The sequence below is a fragment of the Emys orbicularis genome, chromosome 1, assembly GCF_028017835.1.
Source record: "Emys orbicularis isolate rEmyOrb1 chromosome 1, rEmyOrb1.hap1, whole genome shotgun sequence".
NCBI lineage: Eukaryota > Metazoa > Chordata > Testudines > Emydidae > Emys > Emys orbicularis.
In genome coordinates, this window is record NC_088683.1 from 310,380,470 (window position 1) to 310,403,611 (window position 23,142).

Here is a 23,142-nt window from a genome sequence, read left to right on the forward strand (position 1 = left end):
AGATATTTTAAAACACACACAATTATTACTAAATATTCATTTTAAAACAAGCATTTCAAACCTGTTCTTCATATAACTCCCTAATCATATACTACAAGATATTAAAAACTTTTTAAAATTCATAATCCCCATTACGTTACCAAATCTACTGATGAAAAAAGAAAAACTCCTTTAAAAGTCTACCCAAGAACACTCTTGCGCTTGAAAAATATCCAAATTTATTTTCAGGCATCTGAAATAACAAAGGCTTCGTTATCTTCCTCCTTTGTGGTTTTAGATGTATCTGTTTCAACACTGCTTCAGATCACTAATTATATAATCTATATGAATTTATTTATCATTTAGATTTCCACGTGTAAGTATAAAAAAAGTCTTCTGAATAAGGATAAAATCCTGCCATTTAGCACAAGCCAATGACCTCATAACAAATTTGTTGTTTAAACTTGCAAACACAAACAACTCTCCACCAAGACTTTCCTACTGAAATAGTGTCTGAACCTCAATCAAATTTTGGGACTGAAAGGCAGAGGAAGTCCACCATAGCCTGTTACGCCAAATTTACTGACACTGTCGCTACCGGCATTTTTCCCATTGGCACCAGACTCAATGGACATTCAGAGGCCGGAACCAGAGTTGACAGTACAGGGTATCTGCCCTCTCTACCCTCTACCTAGGGAGGGTCAGAGGCACCCATGCCATCCCATGCACCAGAGCCGGCACCAGAAGAGTCACCTCGGGAGTTGGAGCACTCACAATCCATCATATGCGACCTCTTCTTTGGTGCTGACGGCGGAGAACAACTCCTGCACTTCTTCAGAAAAGCCCATGCCCCAGAACAGGAAGCAGCAGCACTTGCCAAGCCTGAGGGCAATCCGCAGCCTAAGGAAGTCCTCAGTACTGGGCCAGGCTTCATGGCCTGTTCAATCAGGTGCTGCTTCAGGCAAAAGTCCTGTGTCACCTGAGTCCTCTTTTTGAATGACCCACAGATCGAACAGCACTCTTTAAACTTGGCTTTGCTAAGGCAGAGCAAGCACTGCATGTGAGGTCACTGTTGGGAATCACTAATTCACACAAAGTGCAATGCTTGCATCCCAGGGGAGAACTACCATTACCACTATGCTATAGTCTATAACTTTTACTCTAACACTACTGACTATTAACTATGTTCAATAATACTAGGCTTAGAAGATAAATTGCAAGATTGTGACACAACAACCACAGAGAGCTCTCTTCAGTAACATCCCTAGTCTAGAGGCACTCAAAGATACCCTTATATAAAAAGTAATGAAAATTACAGCATTTCTTTAACATTACTTACAAAACTACAGCCGACAGGCAGTGAGAAGGAACTGAGGGGACTCGGGACAGCGACACCTCATCTAGCCAGGGGAGAGACTACGGGCATGAGGCAAAAGCACTGCCCCTCTATGGGTACCGCTAGGCAAAAGTCTCCACCTCTGGCACACGCACACACCTACTTGGAATACATGTATGCATCTACTCAAAGAAGAACTGATTAAAAGACTTATTTATTTTTCAATGCACCTTACCTAAAGACATTCACTGAACAGTAAGTCAAAATAATATTGAATGCCTCTATAAATAAACACATTGGCCAAATGCCTTCAGTTCTCTGCATTCCTTGTTTGGTACTGTTTAACATTTGTTTATGGACACAAAACCAATGAAATGTTTGTCCAATTAGGTCAGAATGGTAATATTTCAATGTCAATATTTGGTTGATGTGCAGTTTTTTAGTTTAGTTTTGTTTTTGTTTTTTAAATATCACAGACTCTTAAAGTGACTGCTTTTCACAATGTCACCGACTGTTCTCCAAGCTGCATTTGCTGATGTGATGTAGCCTGAAATTCTAAAGGACAGCCAAGGTTTATCTCCTTCTGCATACATTTCCTGGCTTTCTCGAAAACAGACACTGGTTTCTTAAAGATTTAGAGTCTGTATTTCAGTTCTCTCCTATCTGCCCAGCTGATGGGTCAGAACAAGTAATGGTGTGGTTTTCTCTTCAGTAACATCCCTAGTCTAGAGGCACTCATAGATACCCTTATATAAAAAGTAATGAAAATTACAGCATTTCTTTAACATTACTTACAAAACTAAAAATCATACATTATAGGAAACAATGAAAAAAAAGCATTAACAAAATTGCTCAATAAAAATATTGTTATATTAAAATCCTTGTAAAATATAAAAATAAAGATGCTTTAATACAACTTACTAACACCCATGAATTAATTAGAAGTCTGTCTTAGGAATTAACAGATATGTTCGACCCAGTAAGGGACTGAGATGATATTTGTGGCTCCCTTATTTTCAATTTTTTATCTCCTTACCTTCTATACTCCCCATCTAATTTTCTCCAAAAAGTCTGAAAGGTTGTATGAACCCCTGGCCTGACAATCAATCTAATAACTCCATTTAAGATAATCCACTCTTTTAACATTATGTGTTTTTCTGATAGTGTGTAATGGTCCTTCTCAAGTATTCAGGTAGGAGAGGTTAGTCACCTTGTACAGTAAACTGGAGTTATTTCAGATGTGTGTCCTTATGGGTGCTCCACTTCAGGTGCACATGTGCCCCATGCACCGTTCATGGGAGATTTTTGATAGCAGTGCCCATTTGGCCCCTGCATTTGTCCTACACATCCGTGTGTCCCATAGTGAGGATATACAGGGCTGCACAGATGAACCGGCCTTAGTTTCTTCTCTACCGCAAAGTCCTGCAAAGGAAACTCCGAAGCAGAGAAGGACGGCAGGTAGTAGAGCACCCATAGGAACACACAACTCAAAGAACTCCAATTACTGCACAAGACGAGTAGTCTCTCCTCCTTCAATTAGTGTTCCTTTATGGGTGCTCCACTTCAGGTGACTTCAGAGCAGTATTCTCATCAGGAGGGGGGGAACTTCAGAGCTGAGTCTAATACTGAAGACAAAACTGCACTGCTCACAACAGCATCTGATCTAGAAAAATGAACCACCACATGATGTTTGGAAAAGGTATGTATAGAAGTCCAGGTCGTAGCCTTGCTAATCTCAGCAGGAACCTGTTTAAGTAACACCACAGATGTAGACAGAGATCTCGTAGAATGAGCTAACACCCTAGGAGGAGGTTAAATATGAGGATACATTCTGAGAGCCACCTCCAGAGACTCTGGTGGAGACTGTGGACCTCTTGGATCTGTTCAAAATCAAAACAAATAGGGAGACTTTCCACATGGTTTGATTCTGTCCAGATAAAACCCTCCTATTGTCCAAAGTGTTGAAGGGAGGATCTTCCTTAAACTGGTGTGGGTTCGGGAAAATAATTTGGGAGATGAATGACTTGGTGGATGTGAAATTCAGAAGTCACGTTAGAAAGGAACTTAGGATGTAGTCGTAGTCAAACTTTGTCCTTGAAGAATAGAGTAAAAGGAGTACAGGCAATCCTCGGACTTACGACACAATTGGTTCCTGAATATCGCGTCTTAAGTCGAAAACGTCGTAACTCGAATTTCCCATAGGAACAATGTCACATCGAGCATTGTAAAGTTGAAACCGACACTGTAAAATCAAAACATGATGACAATTTATAAACATCATAAGTGCCATTCGTCATAACTCGAAGGTCATAAAGTCGAGGACTGCCTGTATCTGCCATTAAAGCCCCCAACTCTTCTAGGGGGAAGAGATGGTCACCAAAAAGGTCATTTTCATGGATAGGTGAAGAAGAGAACAAGTGGCCCTTGGCTCAGAGGGGGTTTCATAAGACAATTAATTATGAAGTTTAGATCCTATACAGGACTGGCCTACATAACGTAAGAAAAAAGGTTTCTCAGTCCCTTGGATGAGCATACACTGAGAATCCCTCAACAGAAGAACGAAAGGCCACCAGTGAACCCTGATGGAACTCACAGATAATCCTGACTTTTATCATTCCAACAGATAGTCAAGATTAGCAGAGAGGGAAGAATTAATGGGTGAAAATTGTTGTCGGACACACCAGTGTTGAAATCTCTTCCATTCTGAAGGTAAGTACTTTGGGTAGACATTTTCCTGTTATTTAATAACACCTGTGGTACCTCTGGACAACAGGAAGAGTCTATTCCTGAGAAGGATTGAGCAGCCAAGCCTTGACATGAAGAACTCCCAGACTGGAATGGAGAGTCTGACCGGAGATCTGAGAGAGCATGTGGGGAATGGATGGAAGAGTCAACAGTGGAGAGACAGCAAAGTGAATCAAGTAAGGGTTTCAGACCTGTCTGGGCCATGTTGGAACCACTAATGTGGTCTTGGCTTTATCTTGCTTGATCTTGTTTACCAATTTGAGAACGAAATATGTTGGAGGAAATGCATACAAAAGACCCTTAATTAATGGAACAAAGAAGGCATCTCAAGTGAATGGAGGCTCAACCCTCTGTTCAAGCAGAATTGTTTGCACTTCCTGTTGGTGATGGTGACAAAGAAACCCACAGAAAATTCCCTCTGATTTGTATGTTATCAGTGACTATTTATCACTAAAGATTGTAGAATTCAAAGTTTTCATAAAATTTTGCATCAAATAGAGTACAGCTTGTTTCTCCAAAGTTACACTGACCTAAAACAAAGACAATAAACTTTGCGATTATGGGGCCTGATTATTGCCCACAAAAATTTCCTCACTGAAATCAAAAGGAACTTTGGATGTGCAAGGAACACAGGATATAGTCCATGTTTTTGAAGACAATAAGGAAAAATTTTATCCATGCAGTTTTTTCCATCCCACCATTCCATCGGCTTCCTACTTCATTTCGCACCATTTTTCAACTACCCTTGTAAGCTGTGTGCCTGACAGCATGGATCCTGAGCTGCTGACCAGTCTGGTAATGAGTGTTATGAACACAACGCGCTGGTCCAGCAGTAGTTCATGAGATGCGAAACAGAGAATGATTCAGAGATGCCTGCCCTGTTGTCTACCATGGAAACAAATAATTCAAGATTGCTGCTGGCATTCATGGGACAGCTTGCCATGGTGGACCATTAGTGCTGGGCTAGGGAAACAAGCACTGAGTGGTGGGATCGCATCATGATGCATGTATGGGATGACAAGCAGTGGCTGTAGATCTTTTGGATGCGCACTGTGACGGCGTCCCCCCATAAGGCTTTATGGAAATATGCTTATGAATATATATGACTTAACTGGAATATGTTCTATGCTACATATGCCATGTAACATATCTATGTAAAGGTTTTGATCTACTGAATCTATTAATCCTATTTGTATGCATGTATCATTTTTGTATTCAAAGTTATGAATATTGGCCGTGTACTGGCTTGATTTCTAAATAACCTTAGTAGAGCATTTGGTCAGTTCCTGGAGAAAGGAATTCGCAAAGTTAAGTGCCCAATCAAGAAGCACTTAAGGAACAATGCATCTTGGAATGCTCCAATCCACATAAGAAGTCTTCCTGGAGACATTCAAGATACCATGTGGGCAATGGCTTCTGCCTGTAAAAACTGTGAGTCATGCATGGACTTGTGACTTGCCCAGGTGACTCCAGAACTCCATCTTGGAGCTGGACTTTTCATAGGAGAGAGGAGGGGGTCTCCACCCACAAGAGAAAGTCTATTTAAGCCCATGGGAGACCCCTCCATTTGGTCTTCAGCTGGCTAAAGAGAGAGCCTCTCCACCCCCAAGGATACCTAAAAGGAACTGGGACAAAAGACAGTAACTACAGGGGGTGTGAGTGATTGCTGGACCCAGGCTAGAAGGAGACTAGTCTGTAAAAGGAAGCTTACTGGGTGAGGTGTTATTTGTATTCAGTTTCTTAGACATAGACTTGTGTGTTTTATTTTATTTTACTTGGTAATTCACTTTGTTCTGTCTGTTACTACTTGGAACCACTTAAATCCTACTTTCTGTATTTAATAAAATCACTTTTTACTTATTAATTAACTCAGAGTATGTATTAATACCTGGGGGGAGGGGGCAAACAGCTGTGCATATCTCTCTCTATCAGTGTTATAGAGAGCAAACAATTTATGAGTTTACCCTGTATAAGCTGAATACAGGGTAAAACGGATTTATTTGGGTTTAGACCCCATTGGGAGTTGGGCATCTGAGTGTTAAAGACAAGAACACTTCTGTAAGCTGCTTTCAATTAAGCCTACAGCTGTTAGGGGACGTGGTTCAGACCTGGGTCTGGGTTTGCAGCAGGCTAGCGAGTCTAGCTCAAACCAGGCAGGGCACCGAAGTCCTAAGCTGAAAGGGCAGGAAAGCGGGGCAGAAGTAGTCTTGGCACATCGGTTGGCAGCTCCCAAGAGGGTTTCTGTGATCTAACCCATCACAGTCACACATCCACCTTCATGGAACTGCGTGCGGAGCTCTCCCTAGCTCTGTGGCACAAGGACACCAGAATGAGAGCTGCCCTTACTGTAGAAAAGTGAGTGGCAAATGCTGTGTGGAAGCTGACAACTCCAAACTCCTACTGATCAGTTGCGAATCAGTTTGGGGTTGGAAAGTATACCCTGAGGTTGCAGTGATGCAAGTATGTAGGGCCATTTATCACCTCCTGCTACGAAGGACTACGACTCTTGGTAATGTGCAGGCAATAACTGATGGCTTTGAGGCAATCAGATTCACAGGGCGATAGATGGAATGCATATCCCTATTTTGGCCCCAGACCATCTTGCGACGAGTATACCAACTGAAGGGGCTATTTCGCCATGGTCTTGCAGGCGCTGGTGGATCGCCGGGGCCGTTACACTGACAGCAGTGTGGACTGGTCAGGGAAGGTGCATGATGCATGCATCTTTCAGAACACTGGACTGTAAGAAAGCTGCATGCTGGGACTTTCTTTCCAGACCAGAAGATTCCAATCGGGAATGTGCAAATGCCCATAGTGATCCTTGGAGATCACGCTTACCCCTTGCTTCCAGGGCTCATGAAGCCTTACACCGGGAACCTAGACAGCATCAAGAAGCACTTCAACAAGTTCAGCAGGTGCCAAATGACTGTTGAATGTGCCTTTGGCCAATTAAAAGGTCGCTGGCACTGTCTTTTTGTCTGGTTAGACCTCAATGATGAAAATATTCTGATGGTCATTGCGGCCTGCTGTACTCTACATAATATTTGTGAAGTGAAGGGGGAAAACTTTCCACAGGGTTGGACGGCTGAGGCTGATCAGCTGGCTGCTGATTTTGAGCAGCCAGATACCAGGGCAATTAGAGGAGCACAGCAGTTGACTATTCTAATCAGGGAGCCTTTGAAGGAGCATTTTCCCAGTAATGTGTCTTTATGTGATGGATTTGGCCAGGCAATGATTACTTGCTGCCTTGAATTACCCTTGTAGTGCTTGCTTCCTGAGCATTAATTGTAGTGAGCAAATATTCCTACGTATAGCCACAGTGTTTCAATGCTATCACTGGCTAGACCCTTCCAGAGTGGAAAAGAGGTCCTGACTCGCCACGCCACCAGACGACCCTGCTCTTTGCTCCACATCATCCTTGTGCTCCACTTCCTCATCCATCACTTCATTATCGGGGTTGAGTCTGCTGGCCGCTGACTCCAGTTCCACCGAAGTATCCATGGGGCTCTTGGTGGTGGAGGTGGGATCGCCACCAAGGATGGCGTGCAACTCCTTATAGAAGCGGCATGTCTTCAGTGCCACACCAGAGCGACAGTTGGCCTCCCTTGCCTTCTGGCCTGCCTGCCTCAGCTCCTTGATCTTGGCACGGCACTGCTCCGTGTCCCTTTTGTGTCTCTTCTCCTGCATGCCACTAGTAATCAGCCCATAGGTATCAAAGTTCTTATGGCTGGAGCGAAGCTGCAACTGCACAGCCTCCTCTCGCCATAGACTCAGCAGATCCAACAGCTCCAGTGTGCTCCATGCGGGAGAGAATCTGCTGTGGAAAGCCAGCATGGTCAACTGGGAAGATGCTGTGTGAACTGTGCACACAAAGCAAACAGGAAGAGGAATTTCAAAAATTCCCAAGCCTTTAAACAGGGAAGGGGCACATGTGTACCTTCAAGGCAGCGGAGTTCAAACTGCGACCACAGCAGTCAGGATGGGCATTATGGGATACCTCCTGGAAACCCATTAGGGCAACCTAACCAAGTGCAGTGTCTACACTGACGCTGCATCACTCTAACTACATCACAAAAAGCTCTATGATGCTCATCAAGTGTTTTTATTATGTCAGCATAGCAAGGGAGTTACATCAGAAGGAGGAGCATTTCAGTGTGTACAGCTCCACTGTTTTGTCGACGAAAGCTGACTTTTGTCAACAGTACTGTGTAGTGTAGACAAGGCCAAAGTGCCATTTTCACTCCTCTGATTAAAACAAAAAAAGCCATTTTCTAGTGCTCTGAAGCAGTTATTTTGTGGATCAGCACGTTGTTGGTTTTTTGACTAACACCACTTAGGCTGTCTAAACTAGGAGCTTACATTAATATAGCTAGGTCTCTTGGGTGTGAAAAATCCACACCTCTGAGAGATGTAGCTATACTGACCTAACCCCCTGGGTCGACAGCACTAGGAAGATAGAAGACTTCTACCATCAACCTAGCTACCACCTGCTGTAGAGGTGAATTACCTATGCTGACAGGAGAACCCTCCCATCGGTGTAGGTAGTGTCTACACTGAAGCTACAGCAGTGCCAATTTGGAGTAATTTAATACCAAGGCATGATTTTAAGTTGCCACTAATGCAACCTCCACACTTTCTTCCTGAAACTGCCAATGAGTTGACAACCAATACAAGCAAGGGCACTCAGAATTATACCTCTGTGTCATTAAGCAGCACAATTTTACCTAGATATCACATTACATAATGTATAGCATGTTATGGCAGAATGGCAAGAGTTAAGAAGAAACTGTTACTTACTGTAACCGTGGTTCTTCAAGATATGCTGTAGATGTGTATTCCAAGTAGGTGTGTGCTCACCCCACGTGCCGGAGCCAGAGACTTTTCCCTAGCAGTACCCGTAGCGGGGTGGCACTCATGCCTTGTATCTGTAGGCCTTCCCTTGGCTATATTAGGCAGCGCCATCCTGACCCATCTCAGTTTCTTTGCACCTAACATCCAAGGGAAGACTGCGATCCAGAGGGGACAGAGGGGGTCTACATCACATCTTGAAGCACCACAGTTACAGTAAGTAACTGTTTCTTCTTTGAATAGATGCAGACCTGTATTCCACGTAGGTGACTAGTGATCAGTACCCCCATCTGGAGGCGGGCTCAGAGTCTACCGCAGTAAGGATCACAGCACTACTCTTACTACATTAACACCACTTTGGAAGAAGAAGTGATCGCATAATCCTCTGTAAATATATGGATGACCATGTGAACTCCCTACAAATGTCCAATATGGAAATACCATTAAGGAATGCCACCGACATTGCCTGTGCTCTCATTGAATGTGCCCGTATCTGCTGAGGAGGTGCAGCCAATACTATCTCATACACATTCTTGATACAAGATGTTATCCATCTAGCCATGCCATAAGGTGCAAGGAGCGATCGCCGGGTGCAGCAGCGGTACTGTGTGAGGAGGACGGGAAAGGGAGGAAGCAGCATGGGAGGCTGAACTGTCAGAGCGAGGAGGTCCAAGCGCTGCCTCAGCCACGCCAGAGCCAATCAGGATGAGCCTGGCTCCATCTGCTTTGAGCTTGGCGATACCCTGGGTAACGATCAAGATAAGAGCGAATGAGTACAACAGAGTTAACTGCCAGCTGCAGTGGAAAGCCTTGGAGAGGCAGCCCGGGCTGGGCCCATCAGCCTTGGTCAATGTATCCGCCCCATCAAGGGCAGACTGCAGAGACATTTTAGCCACCAAGCAGCCCTCTGCAACACTACCCAAAATTCATCCCGGGAAGCCTCAGGCAACTGCTCCTTACATTTGGCCACAGCTGATCAACCAAGAAAGTGATATTTGGCCAGAAAAGCTTGTTGGTTCGTGATCTTTATCTGTAGTGAAGAGGAGGTGTGTATCTTGCTACCAAAAGATCCAAGCACTTCAAGTCTCTGTCCTTGGGGAAGAACTTGAACCTGCCCTGATGGGTTCTGTCATTCAACACCATGACCACCAGGGAATTCAGGGCCGGATGGGAACAGAACCCCTCAAATCTTTGTAGAGGCACAATATAACACTTCTTCAAGTGCTTGGCCACCGGTGGTACTGAGTCCAGCGAACCTCAAAGAGCCCTCACAGGCTCAAGGAGCACCTCATTAACTGGAAAGCCACTCTCCCAGGGACAGAGGGCTGGAGAATGACCACAAGTTTATGGGTATTCTCCTGCAGAAACTCCGCCTGAATTTCAAGGGACAAGGTCACACGACATAAAAGGTCTTGTTAGGCCTTGAAGTCCTCCAGGATGGAAGGGGAGGATGAACCAGGCAACACTGCATTGTCTAGGGACGAGGCAAAGTCTCTGGATGGGAAAACTCCGGCAGCTCTGCAGGAAGGGGAACTGCGGACATCTGGACTTGCAGCTTATCTGCAGCCACCAATGCCACACAAGCTGGTGACCTTGTTTTTGATTTGGATGACAAGCAAGTCCTGAGCTTCCCACTGAGCCCAAGGGGGCCACTGGTATAGGTAAGGCATTGGTGGCCAGTAGGTGCCACACCAGGGGCCTCCATTCTGGCTTTGGGGGTGCATGCCATCCCTGGTAGCTGTATTGGTCTACTGGTGGCCTTCAGACTTCCTCTGGTGAAGTGGAATGGGAGGACGAGGATCCTGACTCTGAAGTCCCAGGATCTTGTAGACATAGGAGGAGCAACTCTAGAGGAAGCCAACAGGCAGCCCAACTCATCCATGACCCAGAATGAGATTGGAATTGGCTCTCCCATGGTAGCCGGCACCACTGGTGCCGAAGGCAAGGTCAGTCTCAATGCAAACAACAGTACCAGAGCACCCGCATGCCTTGATGTTGAGGGCGGTGACAACCTCCATGGAACCATCTGCAGCATCAACTGCATCGGTGCCAAGGGAGGGCCCAGTAATGAAGAACCTTGTACTGTCTCCGATACCGTGTGCATACCAACCCCTGCAAGGGTGCTTCCTGGTGCTGTGCCAAAGGGCTGAAGAGTTCAACTGCATGCTCTAAATGGGGGGCCATTGCAGACACCAACCTCACAAAGGCTTGGATTAGCAGTGAGGACGGGACTGAAAGGCAGAGGAAGTCAACCACAGCATGTTACGCCAACATTACTGATACTGTTGCTACCGGCATTCTTCCCATTGGCACCAGACTCAATGGACACTCAGAGGCCGGAACCCCAGAGTTGACAGCCCAGGGTGTCTTCCCTCCCTACTCTCTACCTAGGGAGGGTCGGAGGCACCCATGCCATCCCATACGCCAGACATGGCGCCAGAAGAGTCACCCCAAGAGTTGGAGCACTCACAATCCATCATATGCGACCCCTTCTTTGGTGCTGATGGCGGAGAACAACTCCTGCACTTCTTTGGAAAGGCCCATGCCCTAGAACGGGAAGCAGCAGCACTTGCCAAGCCTGAGGGCAATCTGCAGCCTAAGGAAGTCCTCAGTACTGGGCCAGGCTTCATGGCCTGTTCAAGCAGGTGCTGCTTCAGGCAAAGGTCCTGTGTCACCTGAATCCCCTTTTTGAATGGCCTACAGATCGAACAGCACTCTTTAAACTTGGCTTTGCCAAGGCAGAGCAAGCACTGCATGTTGGGGTCACTGTTGGGAATCACTAATTCACACAAAGTGCAATGCTTGCATCCCAGAGGAGAACTACCGTTACCACTATGCTATAGTCTACTCTATAACTTTTACTCTAACACTACTGACTATTAACTATGTTCAATAATACTAGGCTTAGAAGATAAATTGCAAGATTGTGACACAACAACCACAGAGAGCTCCAACTACAGCCGACAGGCAGTGAGAAGGAACTGAGGGGACTCGGGGCAGCGCCACCTCATCTAGCCGGGGAGGGACTACAGGCATGAGGTACAAGCACTGCCCCTCAATGGGTACTGCTAGGCAAAAGTCTCCACCTCTGGCACACGCACACACCTACTTGGAATACATGTATGCATCTACTCAAAGAAGAACTGATTAAAAGACTTATTTATTTTTCAATGCACCTTACCTAAAGGCATTCACTGAACAGTAAGTCAAAATAATATTGAATGCCTCTATAAATAAACACATTGGCCAAATGCCTTCAGTGCTCTGCATTCCTTGTTTGGTACTGTTTAACATTTGTTTATGGACACAAAACCAATGAAATATTTGTCCAATTAGGTCACAATGGTAACATTTCAATGTCAATATTTGGTTGATGTGCAGTTTTTTAGTTTTGTTTTGTTTTTGTTTTTTAAATATCACAGACTCTTAAAGTGACTGCTTTTCACAATGTCACCGACTGTTCTCCAAGCTGCATTTGCTGATGTGATGTAGCCTGAAGTTCTAAAGGACAGCCAAGGTTTATCTCCATCTGCACAAATTTCCTGGCTTTCTCGAAAACAGACACTGGTTTCTTAAAGATTTAGAGTCTGTGTTTCAGTTCTCTCCTATCTGCCCAGCGATGGGTCAGAACAAATAACAGTGTGGTTTTCTCTTCAATAACATCCCTAGTCTAGAGACACTCAAAGATACCCTTATATAAAATGTAATAAAAATTACAGCATTTCTTTATCATTACTTACAAAACTAAAATCATACATTATAGGAAACAATGAAAAAAAAAGCATTACCAAAACTGCCCATTAAAAATAGTTATATTAAAATCCTTGTAAAATATAAAAATAAAGATGCTTTAATACAACTTACTAACACCCATGAATTAATTAGAAATCTGTTTTAGGAATTAACAGATATGTTTGACCCAGTAAATGATTGAGATGATATATGTGGCTCCCTTATTCTCATTTTTTTACCTTCCATACTCCCCATCTAATTTTCTCCAGAAAGTCTGAAAGGTTGTATGAACCCCTGGCCTGACAATCTAATAACTCCATTTAAGATAATCCACTCCTTTAACATTATATGTTTTTCTGATAATGTGTAATGGTCCTTCTCAAGTATTCAGGTAGGAGAGGTTAGTCACCTTGTACAGTAAACTGAAGTTCTTTCAGATGTGTGTCCTTATGGGTGCTCCACTTCAGCTGCACATGTGCCCCATGCACCTTTCATGGGAGATTTTTAGTAGCAGTGCCCATTTGGCCCATGCATGTGTCCTACACATCCGTGTGTCCCATAGTGAGGATATACAGGGCTGTGCAGATGTACCGGCCTTAGTTTCTTCTCTACCGCAAAGTCCTGCAAAGGAAACTCCGAAGCAGAGGAGGAGAACGGCAGGTAGTAGAGCACCCATAGGAACACACAACTCAAAGAACTCCAATTACTGCACAAGATGAGTAGTCTCTCCTCCTTCAATTAGTGTTCCTATGGGTGCTCCACTTCAGGTGACTTCAGAGCAGTACTCTCATCAAGAGGGGGGAACTTCAGAGCTGAGTCTAATACTGAAGACAAAACTGATCTAGAAAAATGAACCACCATATAACTTTTGGAAAAGGTATGGTTCGAAGTCCAGGTCATAGCCTTGCAAATCTCAAGAACAGGAACCTGTTTAAGTAACACCACAGATGTAGACAGAGATCTTGTAGAATGAGCTAACACCCTAGGAGGAGGTTAAATATGAGGATACATTCTGAGAGCCACCTCCAGAGACTCTGGTGGAGACTGTGGACCTCTTGGATCTGTTTACAATCAAAACAAATAGTCAGGGAGACTTTCCACATGGTTTGATTCTGTCCAGATAAAACCCTCCTATTGTCCAAAGTGTTGAAGGGAGGATCTTCCTTAAACTGGTGTGGGTTCGGGAAAATAACTTGGGAGATGAATGACTTGGTGGATGTGAAATTCAGAAGTCACGTTAGAAAGGAACTTAGGATGTAGTCATAGTCAAACTTTGTCCTTGAGGAATAGTGTAAAAGGAGTACTGGCAATCCTCGGACTTACGACACAATTGGTTCCTGAATATCGCGTCATAAGTTGAAAACATCGTAATTCGAATTTCCCATAGGAACAATGTCACATTGAGCATCGTAAAGTCGAAACCAACATCATAAAATCAAAACACGATGACAATTTATAAACATCATAAGTGCCATTCATCGTAACTCAAACGTTGTAAAGTCGAGGACTGCCTGTATCTGCCATTAAAGCCTCCAACTCTTCTGGGGGGAAGAGATGGTCACCAAAAAGGTAATTTTCATGAACAGGTGAAGAACGGAATAAGTGGCCATTGGTTCAGAGGGGGTTTCATAAGACAATTAATTATCAAGTTTAAATCCTATACTGGACTGGCCTACATAATGTAAGAAAAAAGGTTTCTCAGTCCCTTGGATGAGCATACACTGAGAATCCCTCAACAGAGGAACGAAAGGCCTTTAGAGTCACCAGTGAACCCTGATGGAACTCACAGATAATCCTGATTTTTATCATTCCAACAGATAGATAAGGTTAGCAGAGAGGGAAGAATTAATGGGTGAAAATTGTTGTCGGACACACCAGTGTTGAAATCTCTTCCATTCTGAAGGTAAGTACTTTGGGTAGACACTTTCCTGATGTTTAATAACACCTGTGATACCTCTGCAGAACAGGAAGAGTCTATTCCTGAGAAGGATTGAGTAGCCAAGCCTTGATATGAAGAACTCCCAGATTGGAATGGAGAGTCTGACCGGAGATCTGAGAGAGCAGGTGGGCAATGGACGGAAGAATCAACAGCGGAGAGACAGCAAAGAGAATCAAGTAAGGGTTTCAGACCTGTCTGGGCCACTTTGGAACCACTAATGTGGTCTTGGCTTTATCTTGCTTGATCTTGTTTACCAATTTGAGGACTAAATAGGTTGGAGGAAATGCATACAAAAGACCCTTAATTCATGGAACAAAGAAGGCATCTCAAGTGAATGGAGGCTCAACCCTCTGTTCAAGCAGAATTGTTTGCACTTCCTGTTGGTGATGGTGACAAAGAAACCCGCAAGAAACCCTGAGGTCAGTAATATGTGACTAAGAATCTGAGAGTCCAACCCCTATTTGTAATCTTGGAAGAAGTGCTTGCTAAGATTGTCATCCATGGTGTTTCGTACACCTGAAAAGTAAGTGGCTGAAATGAGGGTATGATTGGCTATACACCAGTTCCATAGCTTTATTGTTTTGTTACAAAAGAGAAAAGGATCTTCCCCCCTTCCCTGACAGGCGATGGAGAACATGGAGACTATGTTGTCTGTCATGACCTTCACGGATTTTCCCCGATTAATGGGAGGAAGTGAACACAAGCATTCCTGCCTGCCCGCAGCTCCAAAAGATTGATGTGTAAAAGTGCTTCTTGGGCAGGCCATTTGCCCTGAATGGTGTGTCCCCCTAAATGCAACCCCTTCTCCAGTCCAAAAGAAATACATCCGATGTTATGGTGATGATTGGGTAAGGTTAAATGATCAGAAGTATAAAACAAGCCCCTCACACAAAATGAAACATATAAAAAGTATAAAAGTAAATAACTGTACTAACTAAACTTAAAGGCAGAAGCTAACTTTTGAACGATAGAAGCAGGCGTGCTAAATGGTCCATCCTAGGACAAAGTGATGAGAAGGAACTGGGGGATGGGGAGGTTGCCCAAGCAGCTCTATATATCTTGGGTACAGGGCATGTGGTTGTGTAGGGCACATGTGCAGGCCGTATGAGCATTTCTACCAAAAATCTCCAATCAAAGACGCATTGGTCACATGCACACCTGACGTTGAGAACCTATAGGTACAGTACTCGAAGAAGATATTAGCGGAAGGACTCTCTGACTGCCCACCCACTGTGCTGTTGAGGAGTCTAAAGACCAAAATTGCAAGCAAGTCCAAACACTAAGGGAGATTTTATCTTTGTGAATATAGTTTTCATATTCACTGCTCCACAACCAGTGCAGGCTTGGATCATTCAATACTTCTTCAAACCATCTGATCTTAACAGCCTATACAGAAACTGGCTAGCCCAGTTTTCTTTCTAGGATAGTTAATTTTAAAAATTCACTATTATGCTCCCAAACTTGAATTAAGTGTTTTATTCAGTTTTACACTCCTAGGATGAAAAAATGGCTGGGGGAAAGTTATCACATCACTGTAAAATAATTAATTCCTACAGATGCGTGTTGCCAAAACACTAGGCCGGAATGAATTAGTGTGGAGCTTCATGATAAATTAAGGTGATTCTGTAGACCAGGGGAACAAGTCAATCTACTTAATGAAAATATACTGCTCCGCTGTTTAACGTTCTCTTGAATCAGATAAGAACATTAACACTTGTGAGAGAAATGCTGCTTATCTAAATTCTTGGTCTTGTGATTCTCTCATAACCTTTATTAAAGCACTACTATAATGCAGCCAACTAAACTTCTTTATCTACAAGTAATGTACCATGACATGCACAAAACAAACTGATATTCTGTTGTGATGCTCAACTCTGACCTTGCCAGTGACTCCATGGGAAACAGGAGATTCAGCCTCCATATGGACTTGATCCTGTACCACCGACCTGCAGAGAAATAATTTTGGTTAATATTCCTCGTGACTATATCTTATCGAATTATCTACATTTTAAGTGTTTTAGTTCAACTAAAACGTGTGTGTTAAGAAGGAGATCAAGGACAGGACAAACTTCTTGGCATTTGGTCTGTAAAATTATGAAGAGGGACTCTGGCCTGCTGCAGGGCTGCCCAGAGGATTCAGGGGGCCTGGAGCAAAGCAATTTTGGGGGCCCCTTAAATTGCAATACTATAGAATACTATATTCTCGTGGGGGCCCCTGTGGGGCCCAGGGCCTGCTGCTCTCCCACTGAAATTTTTTTCAAAACTGCCTGAAATTGGCTAAAGATAACTTTCCAATAAGTTGAGTTGAATATTCTCAGGCTAGTTTTTAGCCCAATGGTGATTTTTTTGGGGGGCGGGGGGGGGGGAATAGTAAAATTGTAATCTGTTTTTCAGGTATCTGACTCGGAATGGGAAGGAAAAAGTGTATTTAATGCTTAAAGTAATTTTCTAGGTCCTTTATGCACTCTAATAGAAAGAATGAATTTAAAACTTGGCTAATACAAATGCTTAAAGTGATAGTTATGTGCTTTTCTAAAGCTGAATAAAGCTGACCTGGAAACAAAGATATGATGATGTAAAAAAGATGTATTGCACATATCATGCCCTGTGTAGCATAACCCCCTCAGATACTGTTCCCTACAGCTCTCCTCTGATAAGTGACTTTACAGATATAAAATGGCTTTTTGGGTTTCGGATTTTATTGTTTAATGATTCCCTTAAAATTTTCTCTGTTTACAAGGAAAATCGACAGCTCTGCAAACTCAGCCTGGTATCCGAATGTCAAGTTATGTGCTTTCCAACTCTTGCATCAACAATAAGAACAGATTGTACAGTTCGAATGCTGCCTTCAGATAAACTAGTACAACACCACTATCCTTAAATTCTTCCCTTAACTACATATATGCAACCCTCTTGCCCTTAGTGAGGTTGTACAGATGGCCACGCTATTGAAACTGTGTTAAAAATTATTTATTGAACAAGCCAAAAAATAATCTATTTCATTTTCTCAAAGGTGTGCTGATTCTGCAGGGCAGACAGTAATAACAATCTTACTTTTTCCACTACAAAAAGTCAATAGAATTCTGAATAAAGATAGGGAGTAGATCTGCTGAGCAATAAGGTGCCACTTTTACATAATCACTTTTTTAGGTGAGTACTACACCTTAAAGGCATCAAAAGAAGCTCTAGAGAGCTAGCTACCTTTCTGTTAGACATACATACTTCTAAATTTCAAAATCTGTACACTAATACACAAGCCAAAGATATACATTTGAAGTGTGTATGGAATCGAATTATATAGAGGTAAAAAATGCTTCCTTCTATGCTCTCCAGAACAACAAATCCCAAATAAAATTAAAATGGCACAATAACTATTGCTTAGCCATATTACATGTACATACATTTAACAGCAATACAAATGCTGTATATGTAAAATGAATGAATTACCCCTACTTTGGAAACTATCATTTTGAATTTCTTGATTTTATGCATTTAACATCTCAAACATAATGAGATTAAACATATGTTAAGAATCAGAGGGGTAGCCGTATTAGTCTGAATCTGTAAAAAGCAACAGAGGGTCCTGTGGCACCTTTAAGACTAACAGAAGTATTGGGAGCATAAGCTTTCGTGGGTAAGAACCTCACTTCTTCAGATGCAAGTAATGGAAATTTCCAGAGGCAGGTATAAATCAGTATGGAGGTAACGAGGTTAGTTCAATCAGGGAGGGTGAGGTGCTCTGCTAGCAGTTGAGGTGTGAACACCAAGGGAGGAGAAACTGCTTCTGTAGTTGGATAGCCATTCACAGTCTTTGTTTAATCCTGATCTGATGGTGTCAAATTTGCAAATGAACTGGAGCTCAGCAGTTTCTCTTTGGAGTCTGGTCCTGAAGTTTTTTTGCTGTAAGATGGCTACCTTTACATCTGCTATTGTGTGGCCAGGGAGGTTGAAGTGTTCTCCTACAGGTTTTTGTATATTGCCATTCCTGATATCTGACTTGTGTCCATTTATCCTCTTGCGTAGTGACTGTCCAGTTTGGCCAATGTACATAGCAGAGGGGCATTGCTGGCACATGATGGCATATATAACATTGGTGGACACGCAGGTGAATGAGCCGGTGATGTTGTAGCTGATCTGGTTAGGTCCTGTGATGGTGTTGCTGGTGTAGATATGTGGGCAGAGTTGGATCTTCACCAAGCATTCTCAAAACTACGATACCCACACAAGGAAATAAAGAAACAAATCAACAGAGCCAGACGTGTACCCAGAAACCTCCTGCTACAAGACAGGCCCAAAAAAGAAACCAACAGAACTCCACTGGCCATCACCTACAGTCCTCAGCTTAAACCTCTTCAACGCATCATCTGTGATCTACAACGCATCCTGGACAATGATCCCTCACTTTCACAGACCTTGGGAGGCAGGCCAGTCCTCGCCCACAGACAACCCTCCAACCTTAAGCATATTCTCTCCAGCAACCACACACTGCACCATAACAACTCTAACTCAGGAACCAACCCATGCAACAAACCTCGATGCCAACTCTGCCCACACAATAGCAGATGTAAAGGTAGCCATCTTACAGCAAAAAAACTTCAGGACCAGACTCCAAAGAGAAACTGCTGAGCTCCAGTTCATTTGCAAATTTGACACCATCAGATCAGGATTAAACAAAGACTGTGAATGGCTATCCAACTACAGAAGCAGTTTCTCCTCCCTTGGTGTTCACACCTCAACTGCTAGCAGAGCACCTCACCCTCCCTGATTGAACTAACCTCGTTACCTCCATACTGATTTATACCTGCCTCTGGAAATTTCCATTACTTGCATCTGAAGAAGTGAGGTTCTTACCCACGAAAGCTTATGCTCCCAATACTTCTGTTAGTCTTAAAGGTGCCACAGGACCCTCTGTTGCTTTTTACATATGTTAAGAGTTTATCTTCATTTGCCCAATGTGACTTTCATCCTATGTTCCATAGGATACCCTATTATTTCCACTTTAGCCTCGTCTCATCTCCCCCTCTCTCCTTTTTCCAATCATAATAGGGTAAAACAAAAGCAGTTAACTTTATGCTTGTCTGCTGGATTTTCCACTGTGTTTGTATATCACCTAACACAATAGGGCATCTATCCTGATTAGAAACTGTGTGTGCTGCCAATGCACAAACAAATAATAGTATGTTATGTTTGTGAAGGGTGCCACGTATGTGAACATTTAACTTAAGAACGTGCCTAACTTTAAGCATGCAAGTAGTCACATTGAATCCAATGGGACTACTCAGATGCTTAGAGTAACTTGCTAATTCTGGACCTTATGTAGTATTTAGTCTTTCGGTCTTCCAACTCTTCTTAGCAACCCTGGCATATGTCCCACAGGAGACATTTAGGGCTTCCCTAGAATACAGTAAATTTATACTACTGCCAGGTTTCCTAAGAGTACAGTCATGAATTATGGATCATATTTTCCAATTTAAGTGTGAATATGGAACTCTACATTTTGGAAAGGTTAAGAACATAGGACTGGAAGAGACCTCCTGGGTCATCAAGTCCAGACCTTTGCTTTCACAAGCAATCCTGTCATATAATCTTACCAAACTCAATCTTAAAACTAGTTAGGTTGTTTACCCTCATTATTCCTATTGAAAGGCTATTTCAGAACCTTACTTCTTTAATGGTTAGAACCCTTCTTCTAATTTCCACACTAAATTTATTCATGGACAGCTTATGCCCATTTGTTCCTGTGCCAACATTGCCCTGTAATTTAAACAGCTCTTCTCCCTCCTTGGTGTTTGCCATCCTGATGTATTTATACAGAACAATAATATCCCCTCAGCCTTTGTTCTGATTGAACTGAAACCTATAAATCAATGCTATTCATCAACTGGATTGGAATATTGTAATTTGATTATGTTTAGAACAAAGCATGGCGCTTTGGTCTTCAAATTGATTTCTATTCATTAGTAAAGGTCCACATACTTTAGGATGATCCATTTCAATTACCATTATTCTAATTCAGTGGCGGAAAGAGATTCTCCACTCCCCTGTCTTCTTCATCTTTAAGAGAAGATCAGTGAGGTAGAACACCTTTCAACTCATCTCCAGGAAAAAGGAGTACACTAACTCCTCCCCACCATGCAGAAAAAAAATATTTACCCTAAATATCTGTGAGGAAGTTTTACTCTGGGGACAAATTCTGCAAGCTGTTCGGCAAGCCCCTGCACAGAGCCCTCCTGGAGTGCCTTAGGTTCCCCCAACTACAAGGGGGTTGTTCCTTTATCAGAATCCCTTAAGAAAAGTTTAGTGAAAAAAATACATCCTGGTCTCTAGATATTTGCATAAAAGGTGTTCTTTCTAAAATATTATATTCCAGTGTAACTGTTTCACTTGAGTCCTTTAAAAAAAGTGTAACCTGGAGCCACCACTTCGGTCAAAAATTATTTTACCTGTATATTTTTAAAGTACTACTGATGATCCATCTGTAACCACATGTCTTGTGTATTCTTAGGAAGTCAAATTACCTGAGCAAGATTACTGTTACTGAAAAATAAATACTAAATACTCAAAATAAGGCAGAGAAGAAAAAATACTTTAATCACATTAAAATATATATATATAAATAAATATTCAAGAACCACAGTTACAGCAGGAAAATACAATTTTAGCTGTTGCCGAGATGTTATCAGAGATCCTCATCTACCAAATCTTAAAATATGCATAAAATAATTGAGATCCCTTACTTTAAAACAGACTACGTTTGTTTGCATACTAGTTTTTGTTACGTTAAAAATAACCAACATAAGAGAATGCCTAAAGATGCAGGGAAAAATGTTCTATGGTTTAAGATCTAGTCACAATTTAACTTTCAGTTTTCCCAATAAATTATGTAGAACACGGGGGCTGGAAGCAGGAAACAGCAAACTTTATTCTAAAGACTCAGTTCTTAAGTGAACACACCAGCATTTTATTTTAATAGAAACACATATACAAAAAGATGTATTTATATAATATATTTTAGTCTCTCACATAAACACTCCTATCTGGAACCCAACTACGATGTATAATACGAGAGCCAGCATGTTCTTGTGGATTGATCTTAGGGCTGGGAATTCCTACGTTCTAATCTTGGGTCTGTCCTTGACTCACCATGTGGCCTTAGACAAGTTACTTATGGGCCTTCTACACAACAGATAAGATTGAGTTTGGGGACCCAAGTACAAGGTAGTTTCAATTGGGAGCATAGAACAGCATTTTACTATACATATTTGATCAGGTCCATTGAGCTAATTTCTATTTGTAATGTAATTTCTATAAATTATCCCTCTATGTGTGTTCCTTGTGAGCAGAATTTTTTGATATAGAGTTTAGTCTTTCCTCCCACTTGTTTGGAGTGTTTGTGAATCCCACTGATCACACCCAGGTGTCTCTATGGATGGTTCCTAAAACATACAAGATTGCAGTTTCTTTATATAGGGCCTATAACCACTGGTTGAGAGTTGGGGGAAAGAGAAGTATGAGGAAAAAGCCATAATTAATGGCCTACCAATGTCCTTAAAGAGGGGCCAAACCTCTACTCCAATACTTCTTGATTTCTATGCATTCTTTGATCATGAAGTGCTGCTAGCTTATATAAAGGACATGGCAGGAGGAGATAGAATAGTACTCGGGTGGCTTCATTCATTCATTCCTATTGAACATATCACAGAGAATGAGGGGCTCCTTCTTTCCTAGACCACTCATTTTGGGGTTCCCTTTTCAATATTATCTTGCTTCTTCAACATACAACATGATAACACTTGAGGAGATAGTGAAATGCCATGACTCCAATGTCAACAATAAGCTGACAACACACAGCTCTTCATTTGCTTTTCCACTGACATGACATTTTCCATTACCAAGATGTTCCAGAGCCTGGAAGAAATAAGCAATTGGTTGAAGAGCAGCTAGCTCAAACTGAATCTTGATAAGATGGAAGTGATGTTACTAGAAAGAGGGGGGAAATGTGACAAACTTACTGGAACAGTGATCTCACCTTTGATTGAGATCATCCAAACATCATCCGTCAAGAAAGTACAAAGCCATGGGGTCTTTTTGAATTCCTTACTGCTCCTGGACATAGACTGGATCAGTGGCAAGGAACCACTAATTCACAATCTCCACTGGCTGGTTGTCCCTTTCCAGATTAATTTTAAAGGCAGTTTACAGGCTACATCTAAGATACTTCAAATACCACATATCCATCCTTTACCTTGCAAGACAGCTACACGCTATAGGGATGCTACAATTAGAATGGCCCAGGATAAGACAGGTTTAGGGGCACAATCTATTTTTTCCAGAGGCAAGACTTCAGCTGCAGAATATCTTGTCAGAGATCAGATGGAGCCCAATCCTGACTGTATTCAAATGTAAGGCCCTGATCCTACTATTGATTATGTGGGCTGATCCCTGTGAACAGATCCACTGAAGTCAATGTAGGTATAGGTCCTGAACCTGCAACTTATTGCAAGACTCACCTATCTGAAAACACCTTTTCCCAGGATGAACCAGTAGCTAGGGAAACTGAAAG

The 23,142-nt window shown here is 42.5% G+C and overlaps 1 protein-coding gene across 1 annotated transcript in view; it reads right to left on the bottom strand.

The window, feature by feature from the left end:
- RCBTB2 (RCC1 and BTB domain containing protein 2) overlaps window positions 1-23,142 on the bottom strand; it is a 77,538-nt gene that overhangs the window by 49,440 nt on the left and 4,956 nt on the right. Inside the window, exon 2 of the mRNA XM_065412317.1 lies at window positions 16,459-16,525. Coding sequence (XP_065268389.1) covers window positions 16,459-16,500 — 42 coding nt within the window. The 5' untranslated portion in view covers window positions 16,501-16,525. The remainder of the gene's footprint in view (window positions 1-16,458; window positions 16,526-23,142) is intronic.